This window comes from Astyanax mexicanus, chromosome 19, assembly GCF_023375975.1.
Source record: "Astyanax mexicanus isolate ESR-SI-001 chromosome 19, AstMex3_surface, whole genome shotgun sequence".
Classification (NCBI taxonomy): domain Eukaryota; kingdom Metazoa; phylum Chordata; class Actinopteri; order Characiformes; family Acestrorhamphidae; genus Astyanax; species Astyanax mexicanus.
The window spans coordinates 26501613-26518693 of NC_064426.1; the positions used below are offsets into that span (position 1 = coordinate 26501613).

Genomic DNA, 17081 nt, shown 5'->3' on the forward strand with positions numbered 1-17081 from the left:
GATAGATAGATAGATAGATAGATAGATAGATAGATAGATAGATAGATAGATAGATAGATAGATAGATAGACAGATTGATAGATAGACAGATAGATAAATAGAGAGACATATAGATAGATAGATAGATAGATAGATAGATGGATAGATGTATAGATAGATAGACAGACTGATAGATAGATAGATAGATAGATAGACAGACAGATAGGTGGATAGATAGATAGATAGATAGATAGATAGATAGATAGATAGATACTTTATTTATCCAGAAGAAAATTTAGAAGAAGTCTACATGCCTGGGTGTTTGGTTTTATACACCTGTGGCCATGTAAGAGATTGGAAATTGAGTTAAATATAGTTTATATTACAGAAAACTGAATAAAATCGGTCTTTTTTAAGCATTTTAAATATTTTTGGTCATTTGGTAATATCATTAGAATGTATGTAATGTAAAGTAATGAGTCATGTGATTCAGTTCAAATTATTTATAAAACTTTATTTTTAATTCAATTGCTCTTCTTTTGGAACACATATCCAAGCACTAAAACCAAACCAAAGAACATGGGACAAAAACACGAGACGAGGCTGAACACGAACAGCCGCATTTACACACACACATACTTTACACACTCACACTCATTCACTCTCTCACACACACACACCTGCACACATATACATTGCCACCTACAGTGTGAAAGACGAGACCGACCAGAGTCTGAAAGAAAACGACAAGAAAAAGAAAACACGTTATTTTTAAAAAAGAAGACGAAGAAGCAAAAAATCACACGACTTTTCACGTTATCTCGACTCTCCTCGGTTCCAGAGGAGAAAAAAGGAGAGGAGGAGAAAATAAAAACAGGAAAAAAACAGAAACAGTTCAAAAGAAACCAAACGAAAAAAATAAAGAATAAACAGTTCACTGAGAGGAATCAAACTATACTGTGGATTAGTTTAGTCATGTCTGCGGGAAACACATGAAGCACAGTGGCGTCCGCACTAATCGTATGGCTTTTTCATTCATGCAACAGCTTGGCTGTGGGTTCAAGCTAGAGGTGGGCGATACGGTTCGATAAACAGATCAACGCATTTGCTTTTATACTGCATGATATTGATTTTGACTCGATACAGATCAGAAAGGCAAAGCTTCGGTAGAACCACTGCCAAATTGAGTATAATATTACAGAAAGTAGTAAAAACATAAACGATCAACCAGCTTATTTTTTGTTATTTTGCAGTAGAATTTTGATGGCTGCAGTTAACAAGTTCTCAATGGCTTGATATATTCATGCTCCACCCACAAATGCAATTTTTTTGCAGCAACTATTGAGTTGAAATCAAATTTAGTCAAAAGTCCCATTCAGTCAAAGCTCCAAGTGGTGCAGCGGGCTAAGTGCAGCCACTATGATCGGGAGATAGCTGGTTTGAATCCTGTTCATGCAGCTTGCCATCAGTTGCCGAAGCCCTGAGAGATAGCCACCTCATGTGTGGAAATGCATCTAACATGCTAATGTTCGTTTTTTACTATAGGCTGTACAACACCCCAACAAAAGGTGGGGGGCGCAATACCACACTAATGCTGCATCCTATTTTTTTCATTTCTTTAAATGCCTGAATAACAGCACCCCTGAACTTATGGCGTTTCGGTAAAACCAATGTCAGATATAAGGTGTAATTGTTAGCATTGTCCTAGCTTAGCATTTAGCATTGCTGGCGAAACCAGTGAATCTCAATGCATTACGCAGTGTTTTGCGCATTCATACACCATGGAAAAATATCAGGAATGGATGGACAGTTCTGTGTGTATGACTGATTTAAGAATTACATGTTTACTCACTAAATTTACTTTTAAATCTCATGTTCAGCTGTTTCTATCGTTTTTAGAGATGGAGGACATGGCAGAAATAATCGCTGACTAATCGAAAAAATAATCATCAGATTAGTCAACTACCAAAATAATCATTAGTTGCAGCCCTAATGTGGGGCTCCAAGTCCAAGGTCCAGAATACTAAGGTGCTGCCACTTTGATTAGAAGATTGCCATCAGCAGCCGGAGTCTGAGAGAGCACAATTGGCCATGCTCTCTCCGGGAGGGTATATGGACCTAGATGGCTCTCTCTTTCCACATTACTCCCAAGGTGATGCTGGTCAGCACAGGCTTTTGTTAGCTAATGTATCATAGCTGTGTTGCTGCGCTTTCCTCCAAGTGTTGGGAGGTGTTGGGTGCATATTTGACAAAACAGCGTGCTACACTTTCTCAATAGCGCTAAATAAGAGAATATCTGCTATGAACATGTGCAGATGTGGGCCGAATGTAGACAGGCCATGTTCCAGAAATATTGATAATTCCTTCAACATGCTCACAACAGCGCACTGCAGAGCAATTTATCACGATACGCTGAAAAAGCATCATATCGCCCACGTCTAGATAAAGCAAGACAGTATAAAGGCAGTGTTGGTAGCAAAAGCCCTCCGAGGCTGTACTCGGCTCAGTCATTTTTTTCTCTCGCTTTAATTTTTTTATATAACGGCTACAACATGGCTTCGAGCGTTAGGTCAGCATCCAGAGGCTTCATCTACCAAGGCCTGAAGTGTTTACGTAGCGATCACAGTACACAGAGCATAGAGGGATGGTGCTATAGAGCTTTCACAGTATTAAAATAGAATTATGTTAAAGAAAATAAATTCCTATATATATATATATATATATATTTATTTTTTTAATATATATACTGAATATAGATCGTCATTTCTGTCTGTTAGTTTATTTCGATACTTTAGCCTGAAGGATACATCCAATGTGTTGTGTTTGAACTGTCTGCCTGAGTGTGTGTAGTTGTGTAAAGGTGTGTGTGTATATATGTGTATATGCATATGCTTGTGTGTATATATAGAGTGTTGATTAAAACCGTGTACCATATTTTTCCACACTTTAAGACGCACTTAAAGTCCTTTAATTTTTACAAAAAGCATTACACAGGAATTTCAGTTTAGTTCTCCAGCAGTATTAGCATTAGCCGCTAACCGTGCTAAGTGCTAGCTCTTTTGTCATTCAGAGGTAAGAATATCGGCCTGTAGCCTGCATGTTTACTATGTTAAAACAAGTTAAACGAGTTGTCCCCCTGTCACAGGGGGACGTAGGGCCCTCGCATAACAGCGCAAATCGTACCGGGCCAAACCGAGAAACCGGTGAAAGTAATTTTGAGGTCTTCTTTAGTGTGCCACTCTTCAAGAGTTTTCTATCCTGTTAAACATGTGAAATATCCATTTAAAGTACAGGTGGCGCTATAGCGTCGATAAAACATATGTATTTGAAATTCTAATTCTAGATCAAACAACAGCCTCAGATAAGCAGGCCGGTGAAATTTTATGAGCTTTTCTCTGTTATAACTTCCTTAAAACACCTAGCAACACCTAGGTGTCAAGATCCTGTTTTGATGTGGCATCTCAAAAATTCAACCGTCCGCCATTTCGTCCTCGTTTGAGATATCGACTATTCCTTCTCAATTTATCATCAGATATGTTCAATGTTTATTTTTACCAAATACCAAGAGAATTCAACAAATTTGCTAGGAGTAGTTTGACAACAAACGCAAAAAATGCGTGTAAAATGCAGATATTTCAAAATGGCCGACTTCCTGTTTGGGTCAGTCCTACCAATACTGAAAACGTGTCTAATGATGTCTCTTGTGTTTTTGCCAAGTTTCAGGAATTTTCAATCATCTGTGTTCTGACCGTGTCATGGTTTCACTTTGGTTTAGTGTTGCATCTCTAGTCAATCAATTGCTCGCCATTGCATCACCGTTTTAGCGATCGACTAATCCTTTTGCAATTTTCATCAAATGTGTCTGATGTTCATTTACAGCTAATTTAGAGGTAATCTGACAGACTTTTTTTGTTTAAAGTTTAAAGGAGTTCGTGAAAAATGTGTAAAAATATTACAAATTCCAATATGGCCGACTTCCTGTTGGGCGGAGCTAATACAAGCCAACTGCAAATATGTGCAGTGTCACAGTATCTACATTCCTACCAAAATTTGAGAAGATTAGACATATTTTGACACATCCACAGCTAATTTATTAAACAAACAAACTAGGGGGCGCTGTAGAGTCTGCTAGCTACATATGAAAAATATATCACAATATTTGTATAGTGTTTTTAGGTCCTATGCAATCTGACAATTTTCAAGAGTTTTTTAGCATTCCCGTAATGTCAAATATGCATTGAAACCTAGGTGGCGCTATAGAGCCAATTAAATATGTATATATGAAATTTCAATTTCAGATCAAAGGACCACGTAAATCAAGCAGGTCTGTAAAGTTTCGTAAGTTTTCATCCATTTTAACCTCCTCAAACACCTACCAACACCAGAATGTATTCACTTCCTGTTTTTTTATGGGGCATCTCAAGCAATTCAACTGTCCGCCATTTCATACTCGTTTAAGATATCGACTATTCCTTCGCAACTTATCATTAGGGGTGTTCGTAGTTTATTGCCACGTATATATATACCACGTATGTCTGGAGACTATCCACAGACCATTTAATTGTAATCTGACAAAGACTCTAGGAGGAGTTCGAATGAGTTCGTGAAAAATGTGTAAAAATTGTACATTTTTCAAAATGGCCGACTTCCTGTTGGGCGGAGCCAATACATGCCAACGTGTATTATGTGTGGCATTGTAATATCTATGCTTCTACCAAAAATTTTGAACACTGGAGAAATTTTGAGACAGCTACCGCTAATTTATTAGCCTAAACCAAATAGGGGGCGCTGTAGAGTCATTTAGCTCCACATTAGAAAAACGATTACATTTCTCGAAATCATTTAAAGGCATTATTGGGTCTGCTAATTTAGAAGAGGCTACGAGCTTTCTATAAATGTCATATAAAATAGGTGGCGCTAGAGAGCTGATAAATTATGAATATGAAAAATTCCAATTTTACATCAAAGTACAAACTATGCCCAATAGGCCTGTGTAATTTTATGAGTTTTCGAACATCGTAACCTACCCAAAATGCCACAGGAAACTTTTTTTTTTGCGACTTCCTGCCAAAATGGCCAACTTCCTGTTAGGCGGAGTCAAATAAATCCAAGTGATTCTTGATCGGTATAATGAGGTCAATGAGCGTACCAAAGTTGGTGCACATTGGACAAACTTTATCCTGGCCACTGGCAACGTTTGGGGACGCTATAGAGCTCCTGATCAACGCCCAAGCCCAGGAACCATGAAATTAAAAATTTTTCACCGGCTTGGACGTCTGTGCCAAAATGCAAGAGTTTTCGAGAATCAGAAAGGCCTCAAAAATGGGCGCGAAGTTTAAAAATAAAAATAATAATAATAAACGGACCAAAAACAATAGGGCTTTGCACCTCCAGTGCAGGCTTCGCCTGCGCCTTCGGTGCTCGGGCCCTAATAAGACAAACCGCTAGCTAGTTTTACCCTGGCTTACTGAAACACTCAGGGTTCCTCAGCGTAGTGCTGTCAGGCAGTAGCGCTAGTGGCTAATGCTAAAGCTCCAGCTTTATTGGAAATCTAAGTTTACTGTAAATAAATGGAAGCGCGTTACTTCCCCAAATAAAATAAACAGGAGAGAAATCTGTGCAGATTAACATCCAGAGCTCGTTTGACTTCCTGACTTTTTTTGTGAATTACAGTTTTGCTTGCCTAACTTAGCTTAGCTTTAAAGAATTAGAAGATAAACATGGTGACACCCATGTTCCTTACTAGTGTTGCATAAAATGCGCCTTATAATCCGGTGCGCCTTACAGTGCGAAAAATACGGTATGCGTCAGTGCTGTGGAAACACTCATCAGTTAGCAGTAGTTCCACCTAGAAGGAATTAACATACAGGAATAACACTTGGTGGGTAGTTAAACAAAACCCTTATGAAGTGAGTCCAGAAGTGCAAAGGGTCATATTCAGTAACGAGTCTCATTTTTTTTCTTAGTGAAGTCGACCAAAGGATCCTTGTGTCACCAACAAGATCATTGGTTTGTTACGTGTCACATGTCTTCACACCAGAACCCCTGCTGGTCTGATGGTGTGGGGTACAACTTCATACAATGCAAGCTCACCTCTGGTCTTCACTACAGGCACTATGTCAGCCTACGTTACGTTACCGAGGTCCTGGAAAGGTTACAATACCTTTTCCGAGCACACACTCCATTGTGCTATTTCAACAGGACATTGTTCATCCACAAACTGCTGACATAACAAAGACACAAATATTATGCATGACCAAGGCCCATCACCTAACTGATAATGAATGGGAAGGTATTGGATTCATTATCAACAATCCAACCCCTACCGCATATATCTGAAGGTAGATTTTGTGTAGAATATTCAAGCTGCATGTGATGGACTATTGCAGGACACCATTAGGAACCTCTACCATTAAGAATTCCAAGCTGGCATATTGTGCATTACACACATGGGTTACACAATACTACACACTATGTTCAATCCAAATAGCATCGCAATTTGAAAGTTCCTTCTAGGTGCAAATACAACTAATTTCTTATTTTTGTTGTTTTTGACTTCATAACATTTCATGACAAAAAATCCATGACCTACATTGACTTCTGTTGATGTTTGACACTGGAGATACATTTAGTACATATACAGCTCTGGAAAAAAAATACAGACTACTTAAAAATGATGAGTTTCTTTGATTTTACCAAATTAAAAAACCTCTGGAATATAATCAAGAGCAAGATGGATGATCACAAGCCACCAAACCAAGCTGAACTGCTCACATTTTTGCACCAGGAGTGGCATAAAGTTATCCAAAAGCAGTGTGTAAGACTGGTGGAGGAGAACATACATACAAGATACATGAAAACTGTGATTAAAAACCAGGGCTATTCCACCAAATATTGATTTCTGAATTCTTAAATCTTTATAAATGTGAACTTGTTTATTTGCATTATTTGAGGTCTGAAAGCTGAAAGCATCTTTTTGTGATTTCAGTCATTTCTCATTTTCTGCAAATAAATGCTCTAAATGACAACATTTTTATTAAGAATTTAGGAGAAATGTTGTCCGTAGTTTACAGAATAAAACAGCAATGTTCATTTTACTCAAACATATATCTATAAGTAGCAAAATCAGAGAAACTGATTCAGAAACTTTTTTTTCCCAGAGCTATATATGTACCATATATTGGTATGCTTTATATATATTTTTCTCTATACACACACAGCATATGCATATATATATATATATATATATATATATATATATATATATATATATTGTATGTGGAGAAGAAGGAGAGCATGTGGTAGAAAGAAAAAAAAGAGTGAGTGGTAGAGAGAGTGAGACAGTGGTGGGGGGTGGGGTGCACTCAGGGCGGGAGGGAGGGAGTGTGCACATTTAGCAGTTGGAAAGCTATAAGAGGGTAACTGGACACAGTCGACGGCATTGGAGCAGCATACGTCACCATGACAACAGGTGCTCTAATTTCGCACATGCTCAGTGAGCTGCCACAAGACAGCGGCATGCCAGTCTTCACCTGTTGCTCTGGATAAAGCTGGAAGCTGGGCTAATGTAGTGTAGCATCAGCCAAACAGTGCTAACATAACAAACACAGCCTAACTGCGCTAGCCTACACTTCTCACTGCTGGGAGGACATTAGAGGAGTAAAGGGTGATTGGTACTTATTGTCATATGTGACAGTTTCACTATTCCTACAAGGTTTACTGATGGAAAAAAATAGATATAGCTGTAAAAGCCCCACATTAAAATGACAGAAATGGATCTGTTTTTGGTTGTTTTCTTCCATTAATGGCCATTTGAGGATTTGAGGGTTGAAAAAACAGCACTAAAGTACCTTGTAGAGTAGCAAAAAAACAGACAAAATGTACTTTACTGTTAGGGCTGCACCATATATTGTTTAAGCATCATCATCACGATGTGTCGCAGGACATGCGATGTAACTTAAGGCAAAAACACATTAAACACGTCATGTTGCAATGTTTTGATTCTTGACACAAGAAGTAGATACACAGCGCTGTCTCTGTGTCTGTGTGAGTGACAGGCTGCTGCTGCCTGAGAAGCGTGAGGGGGAGGGGGTCTGGAGTAAACACGAGGTAAGCGCATGGCCTTCATACACATGGGTGGGCACGTGCTTGTAAACGCATGTGCTAAAAGCTGTGCACCTCAGTCCAGCACAGTTTTGCAGTGCAGATATTTCCAGTTACAGCTGAATTCACGCTTTTAATCTTAGAAAAATGCTCTTATTTACCTGTAAAAAAACATTTAAATGCCTGATTACTGTTGTTTTGGATTTTGAGTGTTCAGCGCTGTCTCAGCTCTTGATTGGTCTGGATGTGAGACAGTGCGCGGGTAGGGGGGCAAGGCTGGTAAGGTCATGGGCCCTGCATTGTTTAATATTGCGATATATATATATATATATATATATATATATATAGTAGAAAAAAAGAACATTAGCAATGTAAACTTTTTCCAATATCGTGCAGCCCTATGTACTGTACTGTACTGGCTGCCATTCACATGAAAAAACTGAAATTGCAGTCTGTGATGCACCTTTTCTTGTAATAAATTATAATGTTGTGCTCTATACAGCAGATAAAAATTCGATAAATAAATTTGCTGATCCAATAGGAACATCTGCTTAACCGGTTCCCAAAGTGTATTAAGGAGAGGTTTGCTGCCAGATGTCACTATAGTGAAGAAAATATGATGTAGTGCCCTTGATATTCCATGTACCCAGATAATATGCCCATGTGGAGCCCAATTAAGTATCAGAAAGGGGGCCATGATCACAGCACATGGTATGAGTATTAGATGTCCTCTTCCTCTAAGTACAACAAAAAAAAAAAAAACTAGAAAACTGTCCCAATCACCCTTAATTCACCCACTAACAAGGCTCTGCACACTCTCACCTCTCTAACCTGACCTTTAAAGCTCATGGTTTGGGCAGATTTACTGTCAGATTACTAGTTTACTGATTGGGTTTGCTTTTGCTGTGTTTTTTTATCTCATGCATTGAAAAAAAAATGTAGAAACTTTAAGAAATAGATGAATAATCTCATGTTACTTCAGATCATGATAAGAAGGATTGGATATATTGCCTGTATTTCATCCAGACTATCATGTCCTGCAGTGTAAAACACAGTTGATCAGGCTTTAGAGCGCAGTGCACCACACCCTTACACAGCTGCTGAAGCTGAAACAGAAAAAGAGAGAGAGAAAGAAAGAAGGGGGAGAGACAGAGAGGTTGCAGTGTGTGTATGTGTGCTTGTATGTGTGTGAGTGTTTGTGCATGTGTGTGTGTGTACATTTTTCCTCAGAGTGCTCTCATAGACTCTCTGTTTGAATGTATGTGGATTAGCCAATAAACCAGAGTAATGGAGACACAAAGAGAGAGAGAAAAAAGGAGAAAGAATATTTTGAGAAAGGTGGGAAGATGTTTAGAGAAGGAGAGAAGAGAGAGGGGTGACAAAAACAGTAAGGAGAAAAAATAACAAGGTTAAAATTGAGAAAAAAAGGAGAAAAAGAGAAAGTACTAGAAAAGAGAGAAACATAAAAAGAAGGGGATTAGAAAATAGAATAGAAATAGAGGATTGGGAGAAAGTGATTGTGTTATTTTTTTGTGTGAAAAAAGTGACCACTGGAGAAAAGAAAAAAATAAGAGAAAGACAAAAGAAACAAAAACAGAGTGAGAGGAGAGAGAGAGAGAATAAGATTAAGGGTAAAAAAAAGAGAAAAAAACAATTGGATAGTGAAGAGAAAGTAAAGAGAAAATAGACAAAAATGGAGCAGAGAGAGAGAAGAAAGAGAAAGAGAAGAAAGAAAATAGAGAAATAAGTAAGAGAGAGTGAGACGAGAAAGAGAATATAGACAGAATGGGGAGAGATTGGAGAGACAGATAAGAAATAGAAAAAGAAAAGAGAGATGAAAACAGAAAAAAGAAATGGAGAAAAAATTGGAAAAAATAGACAGGGAGAGAGCATGAGAGATGAAAATGGAGAGAGAAAGTGAGCGAAGAACATATATGGACAATTATGTGTATGTGATTGATCTATATGTCTATACAGGCACATGGTGTGTATAGGGATTTGTGTGTGTGTGTATAGGTATGTATGTGTGTGTGTGTGTGTGTTGTATATACTCAGACATTAATAAAGCCAGTCCAGTCTGTTGTGGGATCTGTGTGTAGACGTTCTGACTATCAATAACTGCTGCACCCAATCGCACTCGCTTTAGTGTATAGAGACATACATTACAATCACTATAGTAACAGAGATCTCACCTTCCTCACACGGATGCGTTTGTTCCAGAGTGCGAGGGATTCGAGCATGTGAAGTTTCGATGCAAAATAATTAGGACAACAATACAAAATAAAAGTACTAATCTATCTGAAAATAAAACACGTTCTTACAGTATTTGAGTTCTATCTAGGGATCGTTTCTTTTTTTTCTTTTTCTCATGGCGCGACCTCAGACAACCGCATCTCAAACAAACACATAAAAACTAAAGGAAAAATGAGAACACATGCGTGTTATGAGATTTTTTTTTTCACAATACTGTTTGGTGGTATTTAGTTAGGCTATTTTTTTCATCTTCTGTTCACCTTTCACACACACACGGAGAGGGAAAGAGAAAACGATCGGCTGCGTCTCTGCATGCCCTTCACATGCCGAGCAGAACGACACAGTGAGAGAGAAGATATAGAAGAAAAGAAATCAACAAAAAAATCATAAAAAAAAAAGAAAGAAAGAGTGAAAGTACAAGCAAACCACATCCATCACTGTTTCAACTGTTTCACATTAGGGATGAAATGAGGAGAGGGAGACAGGGAGGACTGGAGGGAGGAGGGCAGTAGAGATGAATGGAATAAACCATTGTTAAAGGAGAGTTTGGACACTGAGAGGTCATGACTGCTGGCCGCTCCACTGCCCGTCCATCGGTCGGCGAAGCAGCTCCTCCACGTGCCTCGCTACATCCATGGTGTCGTCCAGGTCAAAATCGCCATCGTTATCCAGCATGCTGTCGCCACTGGGCGCGCGAGAGAGAGAAAGAGAGAGCGAGAGAGAGAGAGAAAAGGAGAGAGAGAATTACTGATATTCTTTTTTATATTATACAAGTACAAATATGTTCTATCATTTGACAACAATCCTTCTTAAGAATGCATAATGCCATTTGCCTTTGCAATATCCCACAAAAGAAAGATGAAGAGAATATACAGAAAATGAAGAGAGAATGAAATAAAGGGACAAAAAAGGTGACGAGAAAGGGATGGGATAAAAAAAGAAAGAGAACAGAGATACAAATAAGGGAGAGAGAGACAGGTAAAGAGTGAGGCTTAAAACAGAAAGAGGGAAGTAAGATAGAGAAAAAGGAAAGAGAATGAAATAAAGGGAGAAAAAGTTTGGGACAGAGAGGGAATTTAAGCAAGAGAGTATGAGAGGGACAGGGAGGGAGGGAGGAAGAGAGAGAAAGAGAGAGGAGATAAAAATGAGGGAGAGAGATGGCTAAACAGACAGAAAGAAATAGCAAAATGGAGCAGAAGAGAGAGAGAGAGACAGACAAAAAGAAAAAGAGAGAGGGAGTGAGAGGGGAGAGGGAGTGAGAAAAAGAGGGAGAGTAGATAAAATGAAAGACAGTGAGAAAGAAAAAGAAATGAGAAGAAAAGAGGAGAGAAATGTGACAAATAAGACAAAATCAAGAGATGCAGAAAGAGAGGAATAAAGAAATGGGAAAGAGCTAGAGAGAGATATGAGATGAGAAAGGGGATAGAAAAAGAGAGAGAAGGGAAAGAAAAAGAAAAGGAAATAAAATGGAGAGAGAAAGGAAAAGGGTAAGACTCAAAACGGACAGAGGGAAGTGAGACAGAATGAAGAGAAAAAAGCAAGAGGAAGCAGCAAAAAGACACAAATAAAGAAATGGGGAGAGGGAGTAAGAAGAAGACGGAGAATAGATGAAATGAAAGATGACGAGAAAGAGAAACAAAATTAGAAGAAAGAGAGAGGAACTAAGAAAAACAGAGACAGAGGGGAAAACAAGAGACATGAGACGAGAAAGGGGATAGAAAGCGAGAGAAGGGAAAGAGAAAGGAGATAAAAAAATGAGGGAGAGAGAAGTAAGATAGAATGAAGAATAGTTGAGAGGAACAGCTATTGTGTTGGAAACACTCTCACATAACAACAAATTCAATAATGTAATTTAAAAGTGTCTCATATAACAGGGTTTTGGGGACTCTTTACAGAACCATGTTTCAGATACATAAAAGCCAAAAAAGGGTGTTTTTTTATTAGATAGTGTATGCATTCATACTCTATTCAAGTTTAAGTGAATAAAAAAAGACACCAAGTACTCCAAATATGCTCTGCATATAATCACTAAAGGCAATGAAGGAACTGAAGGACACTCTTCAAGTTAGCTTTTTTAAATATTAATTTGGGTTATTTAGCAGCCCTTTTTCCTCCTAATCTGTTTAAATAAACCAAAGTTGTTCCACTGCTTGCTTGCAGTTACTTAGGTTTGTGGACTGGACTGTGGAGTACCCTCATGTTGTCTATGTTACCTTCTGACTCTCTCCTTTTAGTTAGACTGTCATCATAGGCCATATATATATATATATATATATATATATATATATATATATATATATATATAGCTCCTGGAAAAAAATAAGAGACCACTTAAAAACGGCAAGTTTCTTTGATTTTACTACATTAAAAACCTCTGGAATATAATCACGAGGAAGATGGATGATCACAAGCCATCAGACCAAGCTGAACTGCTTGAATTTTTGCACCTGGAGTGGCATAAAGTTATCCAAAAAGCAGTGTGTACGACTGGTGAAGGAGAACATGCCAGGATGCATTAAAACCGTGATATTTGAGGTCTGAAAGCTTTGCATCTTTTTGTTATTCCAGACATTTCTTATTTTCTGCAAATAAATGCTCTAAATGACTATTTTTATTTGGAATTTGTTTTCTGTAGTTCATAGAATACAACAACAATGTTCATTTTACTTAAACATTTACCTATAAATAGCAAAATAAGAAAAACTGAATTAGAAACTAAAGTGGTCTCTCATTTTTTCCTTATTTTTTATAACCTGAGAATCCTGGGAATATTTTATGTAGAAAGAAGTTTATAATTATATTTAATATAAATATTAACCGCTAATACAGGTTTATGGTTTAATAGATTAAAAATAATCACAATTTAATTCACAATCACAATATTCTTTGGAAAAATCGCAATTAGATATTTTGCACAACTCGTGCAGGCCTACTCTGATCATATAGCTACTGCTCCCTGCCTCGGATTAGTTTCCCTTTTTACCCTTTTTACTGACCATATTGAAGTTTACATGTATTCTGTTAATTTTATAAAACAGAACACACAGCAAAAGCCTATTTAATTTGACTTACATTGCAGGATAAATGCCGTAGTTTGATGGGTGACTGACGGCCGGCGATGCTGCATGATCCATGTAGGTGGGGTTCGCTGCTGGGTCAGGATTAGGCGTTGCAAACCTGAACACACACACACACACACACAAACACACACATCACTGCCCATGTCAACCCACTTTTGCGCATAAGATGTGTTTCATTAGCCAAGCTGTAATTGACCTGACCTTATCATTCTGTCCGGCACTCTCCGCCCGGCACCCTACCTGCCACCTAAATCCCCCTCCAGCACTCAGCAGCTAATAAAGCTAACGATGCTAACAGCTCTCATGCATGCCACAGAGAACCCTCACGGCAGCGGCTAACTCCTGCTGAGTCTGACCAAAGAGGACGCCTCGCTAACAAATTTCCCCACTGCTGGAGCACTAGCAGCCTAACTCCGCTAATAATGCTAACACGGTTTAGTATATTCTGATGGCGAGAATGAGATTACGGAGTATAAGGTCTCCATGGTGACAGCTAATGTTCCGCTGAGAATCGAAGGTTGATATGGTAACATGCAATTAGGCTAACGGCGTGAAGAAGATGGAGTAGCACTCAGAACATTGAAGAGATGAAGACTTTTACTGAACAATCAGCACGAGGAAGTTCTGGGGAGGAAGGACAGGACAAGTGAAGGCAGGTACTCACTCTGGCACCACTTGTTTGATCTGTGGTTTGACGTAGCCGTCCACGGCTTTCGCTGTAGAGAGAGAAGACAGAGACAGATTGATTAATTCATTAATAAGTGTTAAACAAACCATAATGCTAAATGTAAAGCATTTAGGTCGGTCCTATGTGGTTCTGCTGTTAACTTGTGGTTTCTGAGGCTGGTAACTCTGAAGAAACTCTCCTGTGTAACAGATGTAACTCTTGGTCTTCCTTTCCTGTGGTGGTCCTGATGAGGGCCACTTTCATTATAAGGTTAAGGATACTTTTAAAGTTCTTGAACTTTTTCAGATTGACTGACCTTTATTTCTTAATTATGACTGAAATAGGTTTTCTCTTTACTTAGTTAAGTAGTTCTTGCCATAATATGGATTAGAACATTACTCAAATAGGGCTATTTCAGCACAGCTGTTAAGAAAAAGACATTCCAGGTGACTCTACCTCATATAGCTGACTTAAAAAAATCCAGCCAAGATGTGAAAAGCTGTCATCTAAGCAAGAGGGGCTACTTTGAAGAATCTAAAATATAAAACACATTCTGGTTTGTTAAACACATGTTTTACTAAATAATTCCATATGTTTTTCTTCATACATTGGATGACTTTAGTATTAACCTACAATTCAGAGGATTTAAATATAATGAAAAAACACCAAATTTAATGTGTCCATTTTTTTGACTGGGGCTGTATGCAAGTATCTGTTTGTAATAATAATGTACTTGATATGTATTATATGTATGTAAGTATCTAAATGGAATAATACAATCTCACATATGTGTTAAAAACAAGTTAGCATCTATATGTAATAATAGAAAAATACTATATGTAGTACATGCTCATACGTTACTATATGTAACAATATGCTTCTTATGTATTAAATGCATATAGTAAGTATGCTTATGTCATTTATTTAACATTCAGATCAATCATTTAGCTATAATTCATTTTACATCATGACTTTCTCTTCACCCCTAAAAATATACAGGGATGATGTGCATTCTTATTGGCTGTCTTTATTTTACAAAGGCACAAAGTTTCATTAATGGTAAGCACCAAAGCATCAGTGTTCAAAATGAACCAGTTTTAAAAATCAACCAATTTTAAAACTTAGTTTTATTATATGGGCTGCGTGACTTAGAGACTAGGCCATTTAGAAATGGTAATGAATTATGGATTTCACTTTATTAAAAAAAATAAATAAATAAAAAAGGAAGACTTTTTTTTTCTGAGATATAGGTCATTAAAAGAGGGTCAGTACATTTACACACATGAACAGCTCTGCTCCTTTTCTCACACACACACACAGACACAGGGAGTTTGCTAATAAATGAAGTAACTTACAGAGTGGAGGGGTGTAGTATTTGGAGAAAACCTCGTCTTTGGGTCGATCGGGGTACAGGAACAGCAGGTGGTTCAGGTCACTGATGCGGTCAGCCAGAGAGCGAATAGAGAAGTCTTTGGTTGTGTAGGGCATGAGGTTCCACACCATTCTCTCCCCTGCAGAAACACACACACACACACACACGCACACACACACACACACACACAAACTAGTTAGGAATTTTCTCTAGTTCATTTTTTGGGGCTATAAGATTTCAGTACATTTTAGAAATCAAACTCATTTACAATAATAACAAAGAACAGGTAGGCTTGTAGGCTAATAGGTTTACAAAGAGCTATGAGGACTAACTGTACAGCAGCTACAGCAGTTTTACAATGGAAATGTAATGCATCGCTCCACAGGGTGCTGAGGTCTGACTGACACAACCCAATTGGTTAAAGAGAGCTTATATAACTTTATGAAGTTTGCAGAAGGTAGTGAAATAGAACTGAGAGCAGAAGCATTTAATATGAACGACTGCATGAGCTACAGTGGTAAAGCTGTAAAGTGGTAAAGTTGTAAAGAACTAAGGCAACCAAACAAACATGGGCAAAAAAGATTTTTGGAGCATTTGCTCCCTCAGTTTGGTTTGGTTTCACACAGGCACAAACCTAAACGCACCAAAATGCGCACCAATAAACCATGTGAGCACATTGTCTCCTCTGATTGGTCAGCGCTGTCTGGCGCAGGAGCAAAAAAGTAAATATAGCAGAAAAGCTCTGTGTTACAGCGCGTATATCTGTGCAGTGTAAAGCTGATTTAACACTGAATGCTCAAAGTATGCTGCTGCGCTTTCAAACACAGTGTTTTAAATTGGATGTGCAGTACAGATGTACCCGTAGTAAAAAAAAAGTCATGCGGCTGCAAGCAGTGAACGCAGCACCAGCTGTGCGTGTAAACTGTAATGCCAGACAGATAGGAGTGACGCTTGCCGAGTAAAAGGTAATGACAGAGTTTATTGACAGAGTGGATAACAGGAATTAACAGCCAGATAACAGAATAAACAACACTCAGACCGAAAACAGGAGAAGTAGTAGGGTAAACAGTCCGAGATTGGAAACCAGAAAGACAGTCCGACGATACAACAAATCCGATAAGGGCAAAGGCGGAAGGCAAAAACCGTGATACAGAAAAATAGGTCATAACAAAAGGGCAGACTGAAAATGCAGGAAAAAAAACGCTTAGTACGCAACATAAGTCGACAATACCTCGCAAAGTATAAACGCCAACTGAGACTTTATATACATAATGAAAATAACTTTAAACCGGAACTTCCTAGAACACAGGTGACTCTGAACGGGGGAGTGTAACGCGATTGGGTGAAAGTGAGCAGCTGATGGTGACGTCATCGCCAGTGGGTTTTTGGGAAATGGAGTTCGGGAGCGTGGAAGGAGAGCACTGTGGCAACACATAAACAGCACGGAGCAGCAGAGACAGTGTTTGTTCATAGCTGTGGCAATTAGCATTATCTGGAAAATATTTCAGATTAACCTGCGCCTTATCAGCAGTTTAGCTCAAATAAAAGAAGTATATTTGAAAAACTGGGTAGAGTCGAGACCGGATCACATTCTCACCACCCGAGTTACTGTTTTCACACCCGCTCA

General features: G+C 38.3%; 1 protein-coding gene across 2 annotated transcripts in view; it reads right to left on the minus strand.

Annotated features, from left to right (window-relative positions):
* Positions 1-472: 472 nt before the first annotated feature.
* stat5a (signal transducer and activator of transcription 5a) overlaps positions 473-17081 on the minus strand; it is a 168688-nt gene continuing 152079 nt past the window's right edge. For both annotated transcript variants that reach the window (XM_049467908.1, XM_049467907.1), the window contains 4 exons: positions 15438-15593; positions 14080-14131; positions 13408-13512; positions 473-11020 (listed from right to left, as the gene is read on the minus strand). In XM_049467908.1, coding sequence (XP_049323865.1) covers positions 10897-11020; positions 13408-13512; positions 14080-14131; positions 15438-15593 — 437 coding nt within the window. In that variant the 3' untranslated portion in view covers positions 473-10896. The remainder of the gene's footprint in view (positions 11021-13407; positions 13513-14079; positions 14132-15437; positions 15594-17081) is intronic.